The sequence below is a fragment of the Hakea prostrata genome, chromosome 6 (genome assembly GCF_041222555.1).
Source record: "Hakea prostrata isolate BN-2017 chromosome 6, UWA_Hpros_2, whole genome shotgun sequence".
Lineage (NCBI taxonomy): Eukaryota > Viridiplantae > Streptophyta > Magnoliopsida > Proteales > Proteaceae > Hakea > Hakea prostrata.
This window is the reverse complement of record NC_142605.1, coordinates 24,372,964-24,397,600: the sequence shown is the minus strand read 5'-3', so window position 1 is coordinate 24,397,600 and position 24,637 is coordinate 24,372,964. Positions and strand designations below refer to the sequence as shown.

The window sequence follows — 24,637 nt, the reverse complement described above, 5'->3', positions numbered from 1 at the left end:
AAAACAAGGAATCAAGGGAATTTGTATAAAAAATTTTAAAATCCCATGGCCCCCCTCGGCCCCTTCATAGGTCCGCCCCTGAGAGAGTGCCCAGTGAACCTTGAGGATATGACACATGTAAGATGCTCGTTTGAAGGCTATGATAAAACATCAATATTTTACCAAACTTGGAACCCACAACATAGTGAAACCCGATTTTGTTTCTAAGTTTACCTCCCTGCTTGCCAAATCGTTTGCAGATTTGTTGACACTTTGTCTTCTTCATGTGATTCCCTCTTTCTTTTGGATTCAAAATAACTCGTAGGCTTCTTTCCTTCGTTTTCTTCATGTATTCCCTTCATGTTCTTCATTGCAGGCTTCTTCTTCCCTCTCTATTTTCAAATCTAAGTCGCTAATGGAGGACTTCTTAGCTTCATCTTCTCCATTCCGATTCTCACATCGTGTGAGAGGTTCTTAAGTAGATGCTTCATGGAATTGAAGAACAGTTAAAATGTTAATGCTTCGGTAATGAGGTTATCAAGTTCAAGTTCAAGTTCCCATAATTTTATTTTATTTTTCTGTTGCTTGATAATGGTTAAAGTTCCCATAAATGAATGAAACGTTACAAGCAGTAAGGATGGCTACACGTACGTAATTGGGGTTGTTTTCTTGGGCTTGAACATTAAAGCCAGACATGTACAGGGGTCTTCTTGTTTTTGGTATTTCAGGTGAGAGGAGAATTCTTTTGATTGAAAATGTGGAAAGAAGCAGTGGCATCAGTGCCATATATATATATATGCACCAAGGAGTAGCATAAAATCATAATATTTGGAGTTTGATCAATAAAGCTAATCTAGACCAGGAATCAACAACAATATTGACATTCTTTGAAGTAAATTCAAAAAATTAAAGCATTTTAAATGGAAAATATCATGAACAACATGTAGGATTTCTATTTTCCTATAAGTTTGCACAAAAAGGACTTTAGCTGGAAACTTTAAGAAGATTCCTATACGTTCTCATATTAAAAATAAAAAATAGCAGATGGAAAAATGATATTTCTTTTCTTATATAATTGGATAAAACGAAGAGCATGGTTGGTTTGGAGTTCTGGGACCTTGTACACTTCCTTTTCATCTTAGTCATTGTGAAGTTTAGGGAAATGTAATTCGTGCATTCCGAATATCTGGTCCAATGAGATAATAAGTCGGTTTACTTTACCCAACGAACTAGGAGTCGATGAACCAAAACCGGCTGAAAGAGCATTGGATACCCTAAATAAAAAAGTTAATTGTAAAAAAGTATAATAGTGGATCTAGTGACTATGGGTTTACCCACTGATAATGGGTACCTTGGTCTCAGGTGTAAAGACATTGACATGATTTGTCGAAGAACCTAGGTCATTAAATGATAATGATATAAAATGAAAATGAGTTTTACGTTCAAAATGGACATAAGTACAGTTTCACACGTGAGACCTATATACGATGAAATTAGATTGAATTAAAAACGAAAAAATGATCACTGCAATTTTCTAGACCCAAAGGTATCTAATACAATTTTGTTGTTAAAAGGGTCTTATACAAGATATCGAAGTAGGCTCATAAGTCATTAATTAAAGCCCTAAGTAATGATTAAATAAAACATACGTATGATTAAGAACCCTGACTTAGTTTGAAGGATTACCCGATATTAAGCAGTTCATACCAAGAACCTAAAATTTCCAGACTAGAATAAAGAATTAAGAGCATTATTAGGTCTAGTGACTCTCTGTAAACGAACTAAATTCGATGAACCAAAACCCAAATTATGGGTTGAGTATAGGATCTTAATGTACAATTCAGTATAATCATACACTCATGCATAACCTACAATCAATGATGGCAAGATGCGTTCAACTCAACTAACTAAATGGATTCACTGGAATTATGAAATAGAACCTATTCTAGCCTTGATTAGGCAGTACAAACGATGACCCTACACTTCTACTTTATAGACTGATAAAACATTGTTAGATGGCCGAACCGCTTTTAAATAAAGCATGGTCAAAAAAAGGGGGACAATAGAAAATCCAAAAACTCTATCATAAGACATGATTGTACAATAGAATGAGTGTAGAACTATCCTGAGTGTAAGGTTATATTGATGTTGTTCAATCATCGAATTAAGTAATTAAGTATCGATCAGATCATGAACAACCTCCAAGCAAAAATAATATGCTTATAAATAACAGATAAGTGAATTATTACCCTTAATAAATTCATAGACATGTTATAATGATCTTGGATTGTTTATGATTTTATGCTATAATGATTACTTCAATATAAACTTATGTATAAGTGTATAAAAGTAAATGATATGTTTATGCTTATGGGCAGAAAATGTATATAGTTATGTTTAAGGAACGAAAATGATATGACATGATGAAATTATGACATAGAAATTATATGATATGGTTATGCTTATGAGACATGAATGACATGATGATATCATGGCATGAAAATTATATGGTATAGTTATGACTTGATGATATCATAATATGAAAATGATATGACATAGTTATGTCCATATAGTGGGTATAATGGCTATGTGTATGAAATGGTAATGTAACAACCATGCTAGAAAGCTTAGCATGATTATATGCTTATGGAATGAAAATGATATATTCATCAGTAAGGAATAAAAATGGCATATTTATGAACATGTCTATATACTCGATGTTGATAGAGTGAGGAAAATTATGACATGGTTATGCTTATGAGACATGAATGAACATGATGATATCATGGCATAGTCATGTCTTATGTCATATCCATATAAAGGAAATGTAATGGCTATGTATATAAAATGATAATGTAACAACCATACTAGAGAGCACAGTATGATTATATGCTTATGTATGGTCCACTTCGGTGGAAGTGTATGATAATTGTTACAATCATGGATGATACATTCAGCATTCCTACACTCATCATTACCCTACTGATGTTAGATATGAAATGAATGTGTGATAAATTAATAATTGATAAGCTTATAAGACAATATAAATAAACTATAATGAGGGCCTCGTGCAATATGCCGCAAGGCTAAATAATGGAAAATGAGGTTAGATGATTGTATCACCACCTTAGACTAAGATTAATTATGTAATGAACGAGGAAAACCAACCCTGGCAAGGGGAATGAAATTCCAACCCTCCTTTGTATGACTGTATGACGGTGACAATTTTCGATACATCGAGAGGGCATAACCTTGCGACGAGATAAGTTTCAGTTTGAGTTTTGATGAGAAAACTTTTAAGGGCGGTTACTAATGAGAACACGTGAATGTATGATGTAGAATGTCTCAACCCTCATTAGTACAACGGTGATTCGTTCCAGTACAAGAAAGAAATGGTTATATGATGGGATCCATTTCGGTATAAAATGGTTATTCATTAATGGACAACAAAATTTCTTTTATCAAATTTGATCGCAATTTGTGCTTTTTTTTCTTTTCAGTTCACCTTTTTTTCCTTTTTTTCTTTGTATGACTTCACGATCTCAGGTTACATTGGAGCAATGGCTTTTCTATAACTTCAACTTTTGGTATTGAGGTAATCTAATATCCCTTTCCCTCACCTTTCCCCAATGGCAAAGTTACATAGGGCCGCCCCCTCCCCCCTTTTTAAATTTGATTACTTCCCTTTTTTTTTTCTTCTTCTTATTTTTCTTACTCTACATGTGAAATACAATTACCACTATTTTCCACCTACCTCCAATATTAAAAATAAAATTTTAAGATAAAATGGCGGGTATAGATGTCATTCTTAATCATTATCCAATGGTTACCATTAAACCCCTATTTTTAAGGAACAAAAAGTTAAAACTTAATTAGAAATATATTCACACTAACTCAATATCTATAGATTTCTCCCTATTTGTTCTCTCATATTTTTATTCTTATTTATTCTCTCTTGAGTCTCCTTTTTTTTATTTTCTATTTTTTCTCTTTGTTTTCCCATAAAAAACAACCTAGGTAGTTAGGAAAATTTTGGAAAAACTAGTACATGTTGGAGTTTTCCTAAATCATCTCCACAATTATAAAGTATTCTCTCTCTCATTTTTTATAGTATTATTTTAGAAAACTTTTTTTTTTTTTTTGTGGAGAAAATGGAGCTTTTTATTGAAGAAAGAAAAAAAAAAAGTTACAGTCTGTAGAACTTATTACCGTTAATATCGTCCTTAGCGAGGGAGGACAACATCGACGGGATAGCATCTACAGAAAAGAGTATTTCCTGGGAGGAATTTACATCTCTAGCTAGGAAATCATCACATGTATTAATCTCTTGAACATGATGGACACAATTACAAAGATTAAAATTCCTCTTAAGCTCCCTCATTTCCATGACCAAGTCGACGACCCTCCAAGATGTAGAGAAATGTCCTTGTATTGATTAGATTGCCACCATTGAATCTGACGGAATTTCAATTCGGTCTAAGCTCATGTTTATTGCGGTCTCCAACCCACGCGTGATAGCAAATAGTTCCAAACGGGTAATATTATCCTCAAGAATCCCACCTGCCAGTACAAACAGAATCATGCCATGTTGATTCCGAGCTATGGATCCATATCCACCAATATTTTATCTACAAGACCCATCAAAATTGATAGCAATCCAGTTCAGTGCCAGCCTTGGCCATCTAAGACACACGGCCTTAGGTATCTGGAAGGTGCCATCGAGCAAAGAAGTTTCTATCTCCCTCTATGTCTATGACCCTAAGGGGCGGGTGCACAAAGCGAGACCATGTGTCGGTTTGAATCTTCTCATAAATGCTTGTGCTCCAAAAGTGGTTCCCTTGAAGATACGATTGTTGCGCTCTTCCCATATTCTATAAATTGTTACTGTTACAGCAAAGCAACGAACGTCTGCTCTTGGTGAAGACCCTGTCATATGAGAGCATGCCCATTTAAACTCATTATTCCAGGAGTTGAGAGGCCCACGTGAGAAACCATTAAGCCTCAAAACTCGGTGCCATATTCCTGCTAAAAAAGTGCAAGGAAAAATAAATGATCCATATCTTCATCCCCAGTATTGCTAAGTACACAGGAGGAACCAATTTCAACACCTCAGCTTCTCAATTGAGCCTTGGTTGAGAGACATCCACGGCAAGCCATCCAGGTCAGAAAAGGAGAATCGTGGATGATTTTTCTTGGACCAAACTAATGATGCCCCTACCACTTTCACGGCCCTCTTTCTAATATTGTCCCAGGCTGTTCTTAGAGAAAAAATACCATTTGGACTAGGTGTCCACACCACTGAGTCGCAAGGAAGGTCAGGATAGAGACGAATGCTCGTAATTTTATCCCAATGCTTCATAATGATAGGGTCTACAATATCCATCTGCCAATTCCCCTCATCATTTATGAGATGGCTCACCGTTGCAAAGATGCTTCATCCATCTGCCAATTCCCCCCCCCCCCATCATCTATTCTTTTAGAAAACATAGAAAACCATGAAGGCATGAACCAATTGATTTTTTTTTCTTTTTCAATTTAAATACTGAACTAATTGTTTTTCTAACATTATATTGAAATAATTATTTAAGTAATAGGTATTCTCTCTCTCTCTCTTTCTATTATTCTTTTTGAAAAACAACGACCTAATAGAATTTTTGATCATTAATTATTGAATTAATTGCTTTTTCTAACATTGTATATTTGTATAGTTGTATTGAACTAATTGTTGGAGTAATTGTTCTATTAGAAAAAAGAAAAGAAAAATAATTATTGAAGTAATTGAACTAAAATATGATAAAATAATCCAACAGTATTTCCCACATGAGCCCACACAATATATGCGGTGGATTAATGCCCATCCGATAGGAAAGTGATCCAAACTTATTATTTGCCCCCCTCCAATATTTAATTCTGACTCAGCCCTCCCCCCCCCCCCCCACACCCCAACCCAACCCAAAATGAAAAAATAAAATAAAATAAAACCAATAGATATTATTTGGTAATGAAGGGTTCCATAAAACCTTAGCATTTTTTGGGTTCGGAAAAAAATCGTTGTTTAGTGCTACAACCATCGTAGAACATCCACATAGAGAACCTTCCTGGAGAATTAAAACTCTTATTCAAGACAACAGAGTCGATTTAATCTATCTCTTTCATCCATATTTTGCGAGAAGGCAATTGGGTGGCTAATCGATTGGCCAATGAAGCAGCAGCTAAAACTCAATCCACTTTCTAGAGTGATTCTCAGCCTCCTAAGTTTTTATGTTAGTGCCTTTTGTTTGATAATATAGGGTGTACACAACGCAAACTCGTCAGTTTCAATTCAGATATATTCGTAATCTACCAGAAAAAACATGTATATATAATCATATTGAATTTTTTTAGGGGTAGGTTAGTAGATTACAAGCTAATGTTGGGTCCCCTTAGTGCAATATATTACGTATGGGTCATAACCAAACTAACATTGTTAATCGCCGTTATGAATATACAAATTTCAAACATGGAGAGACCAAAATGCCCTTAGTTTATTTAATACATTGTGGTATATATATAATTGACATTTAATTACCAATTATCTCTTTTTAAAATTATATATTAATATAATACATTAAATAACTTGAGGGACACTTTGGTCCTTTCACATTTGAAATTTGAATATACTTAACAGCGACATTAAAGGGACCTAACATTAGTTTATGGTCCAATAAAGAAACCCACACGTAAAAAACTCATTTGTATTTCAATCATTTACTTTATTTGAAGCAAAAAAAAAAAAAAAAAAAAAAAAAGACAGCTAAGACAGTTTTGCCTAGTCGGATGTCTAAACATAGGAGCCATCCTAAGTAATGTTGTTTTTCCGGTGTAATATCCAAAACTTCAGGGGTAAAAGATGAAATCTAACGTGACACACAAAACGAATTTATCAAAAGGAAAAAAATAAAAAATAAAAAAATTTGTAGAATCCAAATGCAGCCTGTGGATGAAGTATGAACTCTATAAGACCTTCACCATACTTCCATCTTCATAATCCTGATTTCCTTTCAAAGCCTTCAAAGAATGGTGGTTTCAGCAATCATGGAGGTAACCACATAGGGATCCATGTTTGATGCAGGCCTTCTATCCTCAAAATATCCTAAAAACAATACATCATACAAGTCATGAACAAGAGATCACAAAAACTCCACTTCCCAACTATATCATTACAAAGAAAAACCAAAATTATGAACTAAGTTACTAGACATTCTTGTGAAGGAATTTTTCAAATCCAAAGAGTTTCTCTACACTCTCATCATTGTTACTTAATATTGAGCAAATGATCAGTGGTATTTAACAGGAAATGCATAAAAAAATGTACCTTTCCCTTCTTTTTCTGTCTCACGGCCAACACGGACAGAAGCACCTCTATTTGCGACCCCCTGCGTTTACACAAATAAAGATAGTGGTTAGTAGAGCATGGTTGTAGCCTAAGATCAAGATATCAAAACAGCCTCTTAGCAAATACCTCTGCTAGTGCAGAAGCCATTAATGGCGGGTTCGCCCTTTTTAGAGATTTCATCATAGAGAACAAAGATCTAACTTACCCAAGAGAATTTATTGATATCAGCAGTTTCATGGCGACCAGTCAATCTTCTTTCGTTACCCTCTCCATATGCAGAGATGTGCTCCTTGTGTTTCATACTCAGCTTCTCAATAGCCTTCTTTATCACATCAAGTCCACCATCATTTCTCATGGACTTGGTGCTGATCGAAGTAAAATTCACAGAAGATATTTAAAGAAATTAAGCAGAGTTCAAATTTAATCTAACATTTCAGAACAAGCAAATTTCCTTATAGAAAATACTATTAACCTGTAGTTTGTATGAGCACCAGCACCATTCCAGTCTCCCTGATTAGTTTGTTGAAAATAAGTTCAGAATTAATTCACAGATGAAATGCAGTGATTGTCTATGGTGATGTTAACATTTTAAAGAAGATAAAAGCCAGACCTTGATTGGTTTTGGGTCAAATGTGAGAACAGCTCCTGCAATTTCTGTGATCCTCTGTTTTTAGAAAGCAAATAAGAGAATTAGAGAAGAAAACATAATCATTACTTAATTAAAAGAAAACATTAATGAACTTCTTTAACAAACCTCAAGAATATATCGAGCCATCCATACTTGATCACCAGCAGCAATCCCTTCAACTGGACCAACTTGGAACTCCCATTGCCCTGGCATGACTTCACCATTGATACCACTGATGCCAATTCCAGCATAGAGGCATGCCTTGTAATGGGCATCTACAATGTCTCTCCCGAATGCTTTATCAGCTCCAGTTCCACAGTAATAAGGTCCCTAAACACACAGGACAGAGCACATAACAGTTTATTAATACCCTAAAGAACTGAAAACCCATAAACCTATCTGCAACAGTTTGATTACCTGAGGTCCAGGGAAGCCACCGACTGGCCATCCAAGGGGCCATAGGGTATCCTTTTGGAGGAGAGTGTACTCCTGTTCAATGCCATACCTACAAAAACACAGCAAGGGGCATATTAGGAATAAAAGTTATTAGGATCAAACAGGTTTAAGGGAGCATGTTGGGTGCTAATGTCCTGAAATTGCTTGAACATCAATAAGTTTGGGCTCAAAATTTTGACCTTCAGGGTAGGTTAGGGCTATTTGAACATGATTGTGCTAGGGTAGTCTTTCATCTTGTAAGTAATTTTTGGTAGAGTTAGGGGCAATGCTAGTGTTAAGGTTAAGTGTCTAACTAGGCCCAATCCGATTTGACCTTATTGGTTCAAGATTAGAGTTAGTCGAAAATTTATGAAAATTTATCCAGTCCATTTCTAATTTATAGATGTATGACATATGTCCCAATACCACATCAAATGGTTGAAATATATTTGTATGTCACATCAAATAATTGTGATTAAATTGAAAAAAAAAATTTTGTTCCACTCAATTACCCAAAAAAAAAACATGAGTTCCACTCTAGAATTTTATTATACTTGTAAACTCTCTCTTGGGTTTATCTATACAATCACAAAATGACCACAACATCCCGCACAGCACCAGATGACAGTGCTAAAAGATGAAGGGTGTTTTGGGAAAAAGACATAAATAAAAGTCTTTAATTACCAGGGCTCTTCGGCGCTGACAGTTGGATTACTGAAGATATTCGCGGCACTGAAACGTTTGTTTGTGGGAATCGGTTCACCCGCCGGAGTATACGCATCACACATGACCTGTTCCCAAACAGGTTAAAATGACAATAGTGACCCTACAGTTTTTAAAAAGACAATTATACCCCCTTATTATCTGCTTACCAAGATGTTGTTTCCTCCCCTGAATGGATCCTTGAAGATTGCTTGAGGACTGATCCAATACAACGTCAACGAATCAAAATCATTAATATCAGATCATGTAAATATCTCAGAAAACATCAATCGTCCGATTCAGAAAATGCTGACTTACTAAATAATGACTTCACTATCGTCTCCTGGAGCTTGGTTGGTGCTTGATCCATCGTAATTCCACTTTGGAAGCTTTGATGGATCACTCACAGGGCCAGGCAGAGTCTGTAATCACAGAAATAAACAGAATTTGATAGATTATTGGAAGCCCACAAAGATCAAAACCAGAAAGGAAGAAGAAAAAAAAAAAAGGATTAGAATTTGAAGAAGAATGCAGACAACCCACCCTTGCTTTGCTTCTCAGATCCATACCAGAACCTCCAATCCTGCAAGAACAAGGAGAAAACGTCAGAAACATCAAGCATGGAAAGAAGAACGAACAAGAAGAAGAAGAAAGAGAAATCATATACCATATATACTCAGCAATGATCTTCTCAGTGGTGTCAGAGAGATTGAGGTTGATGAGATCGTTGAGGAGAGCCATAGTGAGAAAAGAAACAGGGGAAGGAAGAATGAACTTGGAGATGGGTGGCGATAATCGGTTTCCTCGGGAGAGTGCCGTCTACAAATGTGATCTTGAAAGAATAAATAGAGGAAACCTAGCAAGAATTTTGACGTTGAATAGGAAATAGTCTGGAATTATTGTAGCTACCAGAATTTGTTAGTTTGTTAATTTGTTTTATTAACAAGGCAAATTTGTTAATTTTTTTTATTTAGGAGACGAATTTGTTAATTTGTTAATTTTGAAACAAACTTTTTTCATTAATTAGTGATGAGGATAAAATAACACTAAGTAGGGTTCAACCGGATTCACATGGTCTGTAATTCCTTTCCCTGCAATTCCCTGTAATTCTCTCATAGGATTGTGCCATGTGGCATTTAAGTAATCCAAAGGTTACCCAACAAACTAAAGTTTAAATAAAATTCAAATTTATTGGTGAGTTTAAATAAAATACAAATTTAATTTAAATTGGATAACCATTGGATTACTCAAATGCCACATGGCACAATCCCATGAGAGAATTACAGGGAAATTGCAGGAAAGGAATTACAGACGATGTGAATCCGGTCCAACCACCATCCGGGCCACAAACTTTGGTCGAGAGCGGTCCAATCATGGTTGAGACTAGTCCAGAGTTCTGACCAATCGGTTATGTAAGGATGAAGAAACTCAACAATTAAGGTAATGAATGTGATTCCATAAAATTCAGGATACGTGATTGAGTTACAAAGGGTAATTACCGCTAATACAAGGTGGACGATCGTGTTAAGAATTGAAATTGTCAGTAACTCGAAAGAGGAGTTAAAATCCTACCATCTCACAACCACCAAGAGGGAGCACAAATGAATCCAACGATAAAAGAAGGGAAGGTAAATCCTATATAAACAAAATTCTTATACTCAACAGAGGTATCTGAATCATTTCCCTCCCTTATTGTTTTTAATTTAAGCTTTGCAACTACCTAGAGCTCTGGTGATCCATTACCAACTTAGCCTTCGGAGTTGACCACCCAACCATGCGATCGGACCACATTTAACCCAATATTGTAGATCATTGATTAAGGATCTGAACGCTGATATAGATTTGGATGCATCAATTAGATATTCATATGTTTCATTCTTTATGGATAATGTGTCAAATCCAAAATAATAGTATCTATCCATCTCATATGGATGTCCAAACAAATGCCATATCAATACATAATTTTTTTTTTGATTAAAAAAAAAAAACAAAAAAAACTAAGAAAGATAATTACATAGCTTAGTTAGGTCCACTATATTCTAATAATTTTTAAGTTCTATCGGCGATCTATGGGCTAAATCGGTGAACCATAACTGAAGTGTGGGGTCTTAAATTTACTGATATCCATATTTTTAATACAAGAAGTTAAGTTTAGAAAAGGATGAACCATGAGAAGAGGTGAATATGTAATAGTTATCTTAGTTTTCTGATGTATATTGTATTAAAAAAAAAAAAAAAGAATGCTTACTTGTCAAAAGGGGACATGAGCAAGCAGCCACTATTTAATCTTTCGGATCACAAACTTTTCACATTGAGATTGCTTCTTGTATGTTTTATTTGTTGTCATTCTTTTCAATACTGATATTATTTAAGATACTAATTCCTTATGGGACTGAATTTCCCTCGAATCACTTCAATCTCACACATGGCAAGGATAAAATGAATGCTTGCCATGTTTGGACACCTGACTGAGGTGATTGCTACCTCTAATTGCATGAGATTGAAGAGAGTTTTTTTGTTTTTTTTTTTGGTAGAAAGATTGAAGAGAGTTGAGACTAGCAAGAAGTCATAGATGAGCTTGATCCAATGACATGGGCCTCTCACAACAATATGATACCAAATTTATTCAGTATAATATGATATGATACGGTACGCAATGTGATTGGAGGCTTTCACGCGAACATGTATTGCATGGTAGTTATTGATTATTGTATATTTGTTTGCAAAAATGGAGGAAAATGAAGGGAGGTGGGGGTTATGTCGAGTTATATCAAGCTTACACCGATGCCAAACTAAAACAACTTATTGTGCCTTTGAACAAAAGGGGAGTTCTCAACACTTCCTTAGTGAGATGAAAAGAAAATTTGGTTATGATAGTGCCAATGATGGCGAAATCGATTGAGAAAGGCCAGTTGAGGTTCCATTCTCGCTTGAAGAATACAGGCCATGGACTATATCTCGGCATCTTTATTATGATATTTCAAAATCGCCCTTTCTTCTTTCGTGCTACTCTCTCATCATGAAATATTACTCGAGTGTATATATAGAGGCAGCAATACAAACAACTTTCTTAATAGCTAGGCTCCTTTAAGACAACAAGTTGTGAGGAGTTTGATGAATGAATACAATTAGGAAAGAGGAGATATAGACATCACTATTTTCGTTAAAGAATAAGAGAAGATGAACGAATACAAACTTCACTTAAGGGGTGTATATGTAATTTTTTATTTTTCTTTTGGTAATCAGGGTTGTATATGCAATTTGCTCTATAATGTTTATTATGACAATTCACATATTTTTTGTTGTTGTTGGGTTTTTTAAACATTATTGGATCGATCACAAAAACATCAACTAATGTTTAGAGTCAAGGACAATGTTTTGAAACCCCGGCTCAACCTGACCCTATTGTAGTTATTGTAATGATAAATTTTGTTATCATGCCTAGGCAACACAATTTCTCCTAGCATGGGTACTTATTGAATCCTCCAAAGGTACAAAAAATTGAAACCTCATAAACTCAATAGATTTTCGTGGAGAAAGAAAATCCATCGAGTAGTTGTAAATGTAAATCTGTCGCATATACTAAAAAGTAAGGGCATAATTGTAAGTGAAAAGACCTGGTATTTTTGTTTCAATAAGTTTATAAATTGCCAAAAAAATGGCAAAAAAAAACTAATTGATTGGCTCACAAGTGCATATATTTGATATTACACCAATGCACCCAAACTTCGACCAATGGCCCAAAGCTATGGCTAGATCAATCATACTCTTGCCCATCTTCACTGGCCTTGCCCTTGGCCAATTGGTGTGCCTTAAGGGAAATAGAATGGTCGAGGTCGTCTAGTTTCAAAAAGTGTGTTTTCACATTTTTGAGAAAGATCTCGACCTTTCGTAGCACAATGCTGTGCAGCATTGAAGTCGAACCCGTGCCTAAGACCCTCGACCATGTTTTCCTATTCAAGCACTTGGTTTAGTGTTTAACGGCCGATTGTCTATCAATTCTGGGACCAAACCATTGAAAGTGAACCAAACCGGACCAGTCTCAGGCTAATTGGGATGGGAAATGGCTCGAGGGTTGAAAAACTATCGATTTGGACTGAACTTTGGTCCAACCCATCAGTGGTCTGTTAGCCCAATCTGAATGGACCAAATCACAAACAGAACCGAACCATTAGAGAACCCAACCCAACCCGTTATAACGTGTTTTAAATAGGATATTTTGTGAAGACCTGAAACCCATTCCTTGTCGAACCCTAAAACATACCATCTCGCGGTATATAAAAACAAGAGGGACACAGTTTTTATCTCTCGTCTCTCTTATTATTCCCTAAAACCCTAAAGCCTGAGACAACTGCTTCAGTCTCTCTCGAACCGACTGAAGTTTCACTGCTAGTATAGCTCAGAATGGGGAAGAAATCCGCTAAACAGGTTTTGCTTTCTTCTGTCTCTTCTTCTTGATTGTTTGTAAGTATGGTTTGTCGATTGCTCATTGCTGATTGCTGATTGCGGTCGCAATGGTTACTCGCAGGTTGCTACAGTTGTCCCCGTTTCTTCACCTGCGAAATCAACTAAGAAGGGTATGGAATTTTTATATCATAGCGACTTTTGTTTTTCGAACCTTCTAATGTTGTTGTATTGATGCTTTGGTTTTTTTCTTCTTCTTTCGTTTGCGCTATCAGGTAAGAGGGATGCTGAGGAAGACTTGGAAAAGCAAGTGAGTGCCAAGAGGCAGAAGATAGCTCAGGAAGAGCTTCTTAAGAAACATAAGAGTGAAGCTAAAACAAAGAAGAAGAAGCAAGAGACAAGCAGCTCTGATGATGATTCTTCATCTGAATCCGAAGACGAGGTTCGTACAATTTCCCCCCCCCCCTTGTCTGAGATTTGTTATATTCGCCTCTGTTTCTACGTTCTCTTTGTTATAGCCATTGTAGTTAATTTGCTGGCTCTCTTTTATTTTTTTTGGGGTTAATTTACTATTGTGCTGTGGCATAAAGGGGTAGGTTTTTGGTTATTTTCTTGCATTATAATTACTTATTTCAACTATGTAATCTCAGAAACCCAATGTGAAGGCGAAAAAGTTGCCAGCTCCTGCCCCCAAGAAGGCCCCTGCGGCAGCTCCTAAAAAGAAACCGGAATCTAGTTCCGATTCCGATAGCAGCTCTGACGAGGATAACGTGAGTATTTCGCTGGTTGTTTTTATTTTCCCGCTGAAGATTGGATCTTGTAATATTTGAAGTAGCTATCATCTGCATAAACACTGTTAAATATTTTCTTTCGTGCTTTTGAATTTTTTTTGGAATTTATTATTATGTCATAGTTTCACACCTGGTTATGGTTCTTAATATTTTGAACGGTTACCATTAGTCCCGATGTCCTAAAACACTGTTAAATGATTTATTTCGTGCATTTGATTTTCTGTGTAGGTCTCATTATTATATTATAACTCTTAAGAAAGCTTGTATTATGTAATGATTACATTAAAGCTTAATGATCGTAGGTTACTGTATCAAAGGCAAAAAAAGTGCCAGCTGCTAAGGTTAAGAATGGCCATGTAATAGTCCCCTAGAAAAATAGGGTTTAAACTTGCTGCTCTATTTCATATAGCCAGCTCAAGTGAGGATGATGATGTGTGTTTCTGATTGAATATACTTTGTTTTAATGATTTGAATCTCATAAGTTCACTTATGGTTTGCACATGTAGAAGAAGGCTAAGGTTGCTCCCCCAATGAAAAAACCGACTATTGCAGTGGCCAAAAATGGTCCTGCAGCTGGATTGAAAAAGAAAGATGAATCAAGTGACAGTTCTGATTCAGATAGCAGCTCAGATGAGGATGATGTGAGTGTCTCTAATTGAGTATGTTTTATGAGAATGATGTAATCTCTTATGCTTCTTCTGGTTTGCAATTGCAGAAGAAACTGGCTAAGCTTTCAACTCAAACCAAGAAACCGCCTGCTGCTGTGGCTAAGAATGGTCCTGCAGCCGGGTTGAAGAAGAAAAAGGAATCAAGTGACAGTTCTGATACAGAGAGCAGCAGCTCAGATGATGATGATGTGAGTTTCTGTTTTCCCCCCTCTGAATCACTGTTATACTTTATTGAACTTAGTGATGGTCGGGAATTGGTGTAATGGTATGGGGTGCTACATTGTGACCAAGAGGTCATGGATTCTAGTACCTGCAAACAGTCTCTCTGCAAAATCAAGTAAGGCTGCAGATTTTATGATCTTCCCCAGACCTAATGGCCAAAGGCTTTTGCACGGTCCTTTTCTCAAGGGTGCCATCTTTGGCATTGGTTGGATATGCACAGAAGTACGCTAAAATTGTTCTGAAATGAATATATTGCTTGCAGCTTCTTCTAGTAGTGGCTTCACTGTTGGTCCAGGAAAGAATGAGGAACTAAGTTATAGATCAGATTTTCAAAAGGATGGTTTAAACAATGTGTTGCAGTTAAAATAACCACATTCTATAGAGCTGATAAAATTTCATTGTAACAACTCTCCTCTTTTATTCTTTGATTAGTGGATAGTGGTAACAGAAAATGACAACTCTTTGATTTTCCATGAAATTGCCAGCATCTGCCATTAATAATGCTTCGAGCCTGCTTTATGTATTGGTACCATTATCATAGTATGTAGAAGCTGGTGTTACAGTTCAAGCTTCATAATGCATTGGAATGTTAGACATTGCTTATATCCTGCTCTGGATACACCTTTAGTCAACATTAGCTTATATCCTGCTCTTGATACACCGTTGGTCAACATTAGCTTATATCCTACTCTTGATACACCTTTGGTCAACATTAGTTTATATCCTACTCTTGAAACACCTTTAGTCAACATTAGTGCAAGTGTACTAGCCTAGGCATGGATAGGCAATAAGCCTGTTGGATTGTTTAGGCAGTCTTTTGAATTGGTTTATAGATGTTGAAAGCCTTGACATTTGACATGTACTTTGTCATTGAGAGATTAAGTTTAGGTCTAGCATCAGTTTTACAAACTTGATTTTTCTTATATATGTTTACATATTTGTTACACCAAAGTAACTTCTCTCTCTCTCTCTCTCTATATATATATATATATGTGAGGTTTGTTGCAACTATGGATACATGCTCTGACCATTACCTATATGCCTATTTACTGCCACACAAAACCTGATGACTGACTAATATACAGCCGTGTAAGTCCTGGCCCTGGGGTTTTGCTTTTGGTGGTTCTATTCTACACTTATTGCTGTGGTGCTGAAGCATGTATTGTATCTTTGCTGATTTGGACTCTTATATTTTACCGAGTACAGGAAGCTCCCAAGGTTGCAAAGCAAGCCGGTAAATTGCCAACTGCTGCCCCAAAGAGTACCCCTGCAGTTACTCCCAAGAAGAAAGCTGAATCAAGTGATAGTTCTTCAGAGAGTGATTCTGAGGACGATAAGGTCTGTCTTCATTTTAAAGATCCTTTTTGGGATGAGTCATTGTTTAATTCTGTACTCTTTCTTTAACACTGCATTAGTTTTTTTAAATTTTATTTTAATTTTCTTCTTCACAAACAGAAAACTAAAGCCAAGATCACACAGCAAACAAAGAAAAAGGGAGTGCCTGTCTCAGCCTCTAAGAAGAAGGCTGATGCTAGTAGCAGTTCCTCGGAGAGCGATTCTGATGATGAGGTATTTTCTCTCTGGAATTACTTCACAGTTATGTTAATTTCTTCTACTCCATGGGGTGACAGTGGTTGTATCTGCCAATCCTGGTGCAAATGGCAGCATATACCTGTTTGTGTTAAGATCTGAAATAGTGTCTATGTTGGATGTTTTGCTTCCCTTTCCTCTTTGTGGTCTATATGTTGCTGTCTATAAGGTCTGAATCGGTTTGGTAAATTTTGGTGTAGGAGGCACCTCCTGCCAAGGTAGCTGTTCCTGCAAAGAGACAAGTGGTGACTGCTGATAGCAAGGCATCCAAAAAGGTAAACTTCATGCCTAGCTTCTTGAACTTGACAAATTCAGCTTGGTTTTTGAATAAATTTAAATAAGCTTCCTTCCATTTGTGTTACTGTGTGGGTAATCTTGTCGTCTTCTGGTATCTAGCTTGCCGTTACCTAGTGCTCATTTCTAGGGAAGAAATAGCATGTTAATTTGTGGTTGAATGTCATGAAAGCAATGTCTAATATATGCAATGCTACTATGATCGTTGTTATCATTGTAAAATGGTACTGCTGTCCTGCACTTGATAAGGAAAATATAAATATGCTGTCCTGCACTTGATAAGGAAAATATAAATATGCTGTCCTGCACTCGATAAGGAAAATAAAAACATGTTCCCGTCAATCAACATACAAAGTGAGATTGAGAGTAGGTTTTCCTAATCTTAAACATGTTTCCCTCAATCAACCTACATATGGAAACATGTTCCATATAAGAATTGTCAGCTTTTCTGTTTTATATAACTTTGTTGGTCAAGTTTCAATCATCTAGGTGCAACTTTGATGTTATGATGAAATTGTTTAAATCATTTTTCATGCTACTTTGATGCTATAATGGAATCTCCAATGTTGCATGTGCCAAACCACAAATTGGGAAAAAAGGCTGCCTCCAAGGAAGATGAAAGTGAGGATGAGAGTTCAGAAGAGAGTGATGAAGAACCTCAAAAGAAAAAAGTTAAAGTTCCCGTATGTTTCCGGATATTCCAATCTCGATTTATTTTTTCTACATTTAGTTGCTCTAATCCCTGCGTGATTATGTATCTATGCTCTGTTATGCAGCCAACAGGGAATGCGATGAAGCCCAGTGCAAAAACTTCAAAGAAAGCAAGCAGCAGCGATGAGAGCTCTGAGGAAAGTTCCGATGATGAGCCTTCAAAGGCACAAGTGGTAAAAAAGGTTAGAGAACATGATAGTCTAGCCATATGAGATACTATATTAAATTAAAGATACATCATTCCTAGTGTGCTTTTCAAAACTTATTCTATTATTGCCTTTCTGGTCATTCCAGCAGCCCACCAGGCAACTAAAGGAAAGCAGCAGTTCTGAGGATGATTCATCTGAGGAAGAAAGTGAGGAGGAAGAACCTGCCAAAACCCCAAAGAAGGTGAGGGAGCTTGTTAAATAATGTTCTACCAAAATGATATTTTAAATCTGTGAATGCATTAGTGTGATTTATATTGATGATGCAACCCCATTGAACCAGCCATCCAAAGCATCTAAGGAAAGCAGTAGTTCGGAAGAATCATCTGAGGAGGAAAGTGAGAAGGAACAACCTGTCAAGACGCCGAAGAATAATGTAAGCAGTGCTTGTACAATAATTGTGCACTTGATGTAGAAATTTCATATCAGATTTTTTTTCTTCCTAACAGGAAGTGATAGAAATGGTGAACCTATACACTGGGTTCTCACCAAAAACTGAGCAGCATAGCTTTTAATTTTAAAACTCAAACCAGAACTCCTATGCCATGCATTTTGAACTGGGTTAGAAAAATAATGAAAAGAGGCTAAAGAGCTAGTGCTATGCTGCAGAACCCAAGACCTTCCCTAGAATCTCCAACAACCTTAAATGTGAAAGTTTTACTAGCTCATATTGGTAAAAAAAATTAGGTTTTGTTGATTTGGGTCTTTGTTGAGCCTCTTTGATTGACTTGTACAGTTGTACTGCCTCATGCATTATTGTTTAGCCTTTTGACCAATGGATGTTATTTAGGTCAAGCAAAACACCGATGAAATAATGATAGATGCTGTAACGCCCCAGGAGAAGAAAATGGTATACATATAATTTTCTTGATTACTTTTTGTAAGCCTTTTTGATGATATTGAATGTAATCTGAAGTAACGCTCTACCTGAAATTTTTGCAGCCCAAAACTCCAATTGCCCCAAAAGTTGAAACAACTGGGTCAAAAACACTCTTTGCAGGGAACTTGTCATATAGTATTGATAAACCTGACGTGTAAGTGTGTGTTTTTTTTTTTTTTGAATAGGATGTTGTGGTGTCTGTATCTCTCTGTTTTTGTGTATTGACATTTTTTATAAAAATTTTATTTAAGGGAGGAGTTCTTCAAAGATGCTGGGGAAGTTGTTGATATCCGTTTTGCAATGAGAGATGGGCAATTTAGGGGATATGGACATGTTGAATTTGCCACTGAAGAAGCAGCAAAGAAGGTCAGTGTTCCTCTTACTCCCTTTACCCAGGAAAGCAGAAGTTGATCATGTTATTGCTGATAAAATTCAGGAATTATTCTTAGTTTCAGGTTCCCAATTCCTTTCCAAGCATTTAAATGCATAGACATAAATATAATAAACATGTTCTTATAGGTTGAGGTAGGTCCCAAATCTTGCTCTATTAGTTTGGTGCTGTTCTCAATTTTCTGTGTTGTGGGAGTGCTAGGCATGTTACTGTATCTCACCCATTTCTATTAGTAAATTAATGATATCTTAAGTTCGTGCCTTCTGCTGCAACGGTAAGTTTGTTTAACAATTGTTTAGTGCAGTGGCTGAGCTGTGGTGCTCCTGAAGCCCATGCTCTCCTGGAATTCTCAGGTTCAACCTATTAAGAAAAGTTTTTGCCTTTTGGCATTGTTATGCATTTTTCTGTTTGTGCTTTAAACAATTTTGTGGAGTCCAAACTGCTAGGCTGCTGTAGCCTGTGGTCCCTTGCCCTAAAAGAGCATATCTGTGGTCAGACATCTAAGGCTTCGTTGTCTATTTTGAGCACGATTGATTAGTTGACTATTATGAGAACATTTCATTTAGATGGCTCTAATTTTGTTAATTATTGAAGTTGCAGCCCCCCATGAACTGAACATTCACTAAATATTTTTGTTTAAGCTAGAGAAGACATTTGTTCACAATAGGTAATGAATTTTGGTTTTTTGTCGGTATTGTGCTCCTTTGCCCTGAATTGTTTGAGTAGTATTTGGGCCTGTTGAGAGAGTGATTGTGATAAACATGCTGGCATTTTGGAAATTCTAAAATGTATTATTCTTGACAACTATCAATCACTTTGTCAATTGCTTACAGCTTACGACATCTGAACCCTGATAAATGTCTGGTATCTTCTAGTATTTGCGAGTGTTTTTATGTGTAACAGTCTGTTTAATGCAGTTATCTGAAAATAATTAATTAACTAGTCTGTGTTATTTTGTTTTTCATATTATTTGGCTTGATAGGCTCTTGAACTGAATGGTCAAGATTTGTTGGGTCGACCTGTAAAACTTGACCCAGCGAATGAGAGGGGCTCCTACACCCCAACTCCATTTGCCAGGTAGTACTTTTTCCTCATGTGCCCACTGTCTCTTTACTAGTTAAAACTGTTAGATCCCAATTTTACCTGACCTCGTCGTATGTTAGCAGCAGGGAAAACAACTCATACCAGAAAGAAGGTAAGGGTCAGGGCCGGACTGTATTTATAAGGGGTTTTGATTCATCCAGTGGAGTTGATCAGGTAAATTTATGCAGCACATTATCTCCATCTAAGTTTATTGTTTTAGTTGCTCTCCTTTATTATTTTGCTAAATTCGCAGATCCGGAGCACACTGGAAGAGCATTTTGGGCCTTGTGGAGAAATCACAAGGATGTCTGTTCCTAAAGATTATGATTCTGGCGCTCCTAAGGGGTATGTATGTTTTCCTTTCTATTTGCCCTCCCCAGACAGTTGCTCAATTTCAGTTACTATTTCCCTTTCTGCTTGTGTTTTTGGACTTGTGAATTTTCTAGGTGACTCAGAGCGGGAGTTGTTCTTTAATGGATAGGCACATTTTTTCACCTAATGTGGGAGAAAATATTAGGAAATAGATTGGTTACATTACTTACTGTTCACATCAACAGTATATTATCTCCACTATTTTGTGTGTGTGTGTGTGAGAGAGAGAGGGGGGTAGCCCAAGACCCCATATGAAGATGCTTTTAGAAGGAATTAGTTTATGTATGCATTGCAAAATTTGTGATATTTGTGTTGGGAATAGATCGCTTTGCTGGATCAGGTCAGGCAGATTGGATCGATATCATCCCCAAACTTACAACACGACACTTATGCCAAATTCTTTTCTGGGGGCAAAGAAATCACTATTTTAGATAACCTCGTGACTGTCCAAAAACGGCCGTTACCTTGCTGATGGGCCAAAAATGGATTATGTGACCCACTTTTCATTGTCGAGGGAATCTGCTTTATTTATCAGCCTGGTTAGGCTTTATTCTTAAAATTAGTTGTTTCAATCTTCATGTTACTTGGGGTGAAAGCAACAAAGCTCTGATGCATAGATACATGATTGCAACATGCTTGTTCTCCTTAGGTGGAGGCTAGATTGGGTCTTTTAGGCGTTGAGCCTTTATTCTGTGGGTTTAACTGATAATGGGCCGAAACTATTTCTTACTATGTTCGCGTACTAGTAGTTTATAGTCTTGGGATTGATTGAGCTGTTGGTTCAATTTGGTTTGGTTTAAGTTAGCTTCGCTCCTTTGATTACCTCATGCTTTGTTGAAATTTCAATTTGATTACAGGGTTTTGAAATCCCGCATCATCTTCGTTTGTTTTCTTTATGGATACTCTCTACTATTTTATTTTGTAATTAGTTTGCTCCTGAATTTCAGTTCCATCACATCTCTTGATGTCTGAAATTTATCATCTTTAGGCTTTTAGGAAATCATCCTAGTGAAGAGTGCCCAATAATGAAGAAATTATGATTAGTAGAAGAGTTGATTGAAGCAGGAAACCACCAAGTGTAGCCTGATATACCTATTCTGATATCTGTAACCAACAACTTAATGAATGCCTGTTTTGATTGCATTTTTTTACGTCAAAAAGTTTTGACGTCACTTGGTTACGGGCTTTTGGGATTGGTTGCAATAGTATGGCCAAATTATAGTCCTCTGGGCTTAATACAAAATCAATTATTTAAGTTGGTAGCTAGCATTTATGGTGTTGCTTTTCTATTTGGTGTCATTTCTTGCATACAAAATGCTATCTTCGGTTTTTTCTATAGCTCACATTAAACTTGAATTTGCAGGTATGCGTATATTGACTTCCCAAGTGAGGATGGTTTCTCCAAAGCTTTGGAATTAAATGGTGCTGAGGTTGAAGGTTATTCCTTGATGGTGGAAGAAGCCAGGCCAAGGACTGACAGTCGCGATGGTGGTGGCAGTGGAAGAGGTGGTTTCGGTAGGAGTGGTGGTGGAAGAAGTGGTGGTAGAGATAGCGGGGGTCGATTTGGAGGTCGTGGTGGTGGTCGAGGTGGTGGTAGAGATAGCGGGGGTCGATTTGGAGGTCGTGGCAGGGGATTTGGCAACAAACCAAATTTGGCGGCAGCTGGAACAGGTTAGGCATTTTTAATTTCATCTTAAGATTTTAAAATGTCTTGGATCCTCTTGGGTCTTAACCATTGGTAGGGAATATCTTTTTATGCTATTGTGATTAAGTTCACCCTTGAATGCCACCCCTAATCACCTTGTGTCATTGTATGGGATGTGTTTCTAAGAATGGATTTCGGCTTTCACTGGTTGTTTATTTTGTTATTTAGAAAAACAGCTGCATTATTATTATTATTTCCCCATCATCTCTTGGGGTTTTAGTTGTCCATGTCCTAATACACTTTGAATGACTCATTCTAACTGGCATCTGCATCCTCTTTATTAGCTTGCTCTAAGGTTATGATAAATGAGGTTGAGAGAGGGAAATAGAATAGGAAAAACTAGTGTAGAGAATTGCATCTGGTTAACAGATGTGATGGGTAGTAAATAAATTCAGATCTGAATGGCCAAAGGTGTGAGACCAGAAATGGATGGGGAAGAACTTGGTTCAGGAACAGCTCGAAAGTGTACAGAGTACAAAGGTTTTTGATTAGACAGAAGGCTAATCTGGGGTTTGGTAGACAGAATTAGAGTAGTATATAACAGGAGGAGAAAAGGTGGGTGGGACAGGCAGACTGAGACCAAGATTTGGGGAGTGGTGGAAGGGTTCAAAATTCTTGCTGAAACGACTGATTATCTTCTTGGGATGAATTTGGATTGTATTTTGTTGTTAATGGTCTAAATGGTGACAAATGGTAGGATATATAGTAATCTATAGAAAATGAAAAAGGGTTGATTGTGTTCTGATTTCTCTCTCGACTCACTTTATTAGCTTATGCCGCCCTGAGGTGTTACTTATATGCCTAATCCGTTTGCATTTTGTGATTTCTATGTGCAGGGAAGAAAACAACATTTGATGATTAGGAGTATACGGAGGGTTTTGAAGTGTGTTACCTCTTTTTTACTCTGGCCTTTTCCCGTATGTAGTTAGATTTAAATATGTTGCTGTTTTTTTTTTTTTTTTTTTTTAACTTATTGGAGCCGTGATTTGTAAACGTTTATCTGAACTGGATATTTTTAACCAGTAAAATTTTTGAGTGAGGTAGCATTCTAATGCAGGAAGTAGTATTACAATATTTAATGTGCACTCGGTGCAGAACCGGCCTCCTCCCTCTCTTTTCTTCCCCAGATAGCGGACACCAACCCCTCACCTTTTTTGTTGGGGTTGTTTTTTACAAAATGATTGTTTTAGAAAACACTAGGAAAGGTGTGGAAGGTTGTTAAGAGGTGCGTCTATAGTTATTTTCTTATTATTATAATTGAAAAGAGAATCTGTAGAATTGTCATGTGTGTGACAGGGTCGACTATACATAGATGAGCTGAAATGCCGACAAGGTAAGAACACTCAGATACAGGACACACTGTGATTTATCAATTTCTTAATGGATGATTAGTTAAGAGAATGCTGTTTGAGTAGGTATGCATGCCGATATGTAATGGAGGCCTTGGGATTGTTTAATATACATGAACATTTTGATTCAAACTGAATCGATAAAAGCATGTACCGGCTGCTTGAAACATTCTCTCTTATTTCTTGAGTGGAGTTAATGTCCCTGAAATATGGGCAAGGTTTTAAAAGAAAAAGGTACGGTTCAAGTCCACCATAAGGATTTAAAGTGGTGGTTGACGTCTTTGTGTGTTTGACTGTTTTCTTTTTGGATTTCAGTCGGTGTGGTGCAAGAAGAGAAAAAAAATAATAAATACACAAAATAGATGGTCGGCTGAATATCTACAACCAGAGTTGATCTTCACCGCTGAAGCCAAACGCCGTCTAGTACCCATCTTTGGATTTGGTGTAGTTTTCTGTCTCATTTCTTATTGTTTTTTCAGCTCTTTCTGGCTTGGTTTGATTTGTAATCTAACCCTAAATTCGTAATGTTACATGCGACCACAGAAACACTAAAGTCAGAGGGAGTAACTGGGTAAGGGTGAGAAGAATAGGAATCCCCATCCTTTGGCCTTTTGCTATCTGGAACAACATGCAGGAGCTCCAACTAGCTGCACTAGCAGATTCCAATCCTGGCCATACATGGAAAGATTTGTTCAACTTGATTAATACAAGTATAAAAGGAACCAGTTACCAATGGGGGTTAGTCCAAGTGATAAGCAGCTTGGTTCGCTTAAGCAAGGTTCCGGTATCGAAACCTTGTGGATGCAAAAAATTCCTGCTGGTAGACTCACCCACCACAGCCAGGTGTGCGAC

The 24,637-nt window shown here is 36.8% G+C and overlaps 2 protein-coding genes across 5 annotated transcripts; one reads left to right on the top strand and one right to left on the bottom strand.

Moving 5' to 3' along the window:
• Window positions 1-6,832: 6,832 nt before the first annotated feature.
• On the bottom strand, window positions 6,833-9,912 carry LOC149012785 (glutamine synthetase nodule isozyme-like). Its single transcript, XM_089158328.1, has 12 exons — window positions 9,787-9,912; window positions 9,663-9,702; window positions 9,438-9,541; window positions 9,290-9,338; window positions 9,102-9,208; window positions 8,400-8,487; window positions 8,109-8,312; window positions 7,965-8,018; window positions 7,827-7,864; window positions 7,560-7,719; window positions 7,334-7,394; window positions 6,833-7,111 (listed from the first exon to the last, which is right to left on the bottom strand). The coding sequence occupies exons 1-12, from the start codon at window positions 9,858-9,860 to the stop codon at window positions 7,029-7,031; spliced, it is 1,062 nt and encodes a 353-aa protein (XP_089014454.1). The 5' UTR covers window positions 9,861-9,912; the 3' UTR covers window positions 6,833-7,028.
• Window positions 9,913-13,365: 3,453 nt separating this feature from the next.
• Window positions 13,366-23,520, top strand: LOC149012784 (uncharacterized). Of its 4 annotated transcripts, none has more exons than XM_089157885.1 (21): window positions 13,366-13,547; window positions 13,648-13,696; window positions 13,799-13,965; window positions 14,174-14,293; window positions 14,824-14,955; window positions 15,030-15,170; window positions 16,411-16,542; window positions 16,660-16,773; window positions 16,995-17,069; window positions 17,688-17,771; window positions 17,865-17,981; window positions 18,094-18,189; window positions 18,289-18,381; window positions 18,796-18,855; window positions 18,948-19,039; window positions 19,137-19,251; window positions 20,259-20,353; window positions 20,440-20,533; window positions 20,613-20,704; window positions 22,095-22,402; window positions 23,273-23,520. In XM_089157885.1, exons 1-21 carry the CDS (start codon window positions 13,524-13,526, stop codon window positions 23,296-23,298), a joined length of 2,226 nt encoding a protein of 741 aa, XP_089014011.1. In that variant the 5' UTR covers window positions 13,366-13,523; the 3' UTR covers window positions 23,299-23,520. The 4 variants fall into 4 exon arrangements, with proteins under 4 accessions (XP_089014011.1, XP_089014012.1, XP_089014010.1 ...); XM_089157886.1 differs by having other exon boundaries at window positions 14,821-14,955; window positions 18,097-18,189; XM_089157884.1 differs by having other exon boundaries at window positions 14,821-14,955; window positions 20,443-20,533; window positions 23,273-23,519.
• The last annotated feature ends 1,117 nt before the right edge of the window (window positions 23,521-24,637 follow it).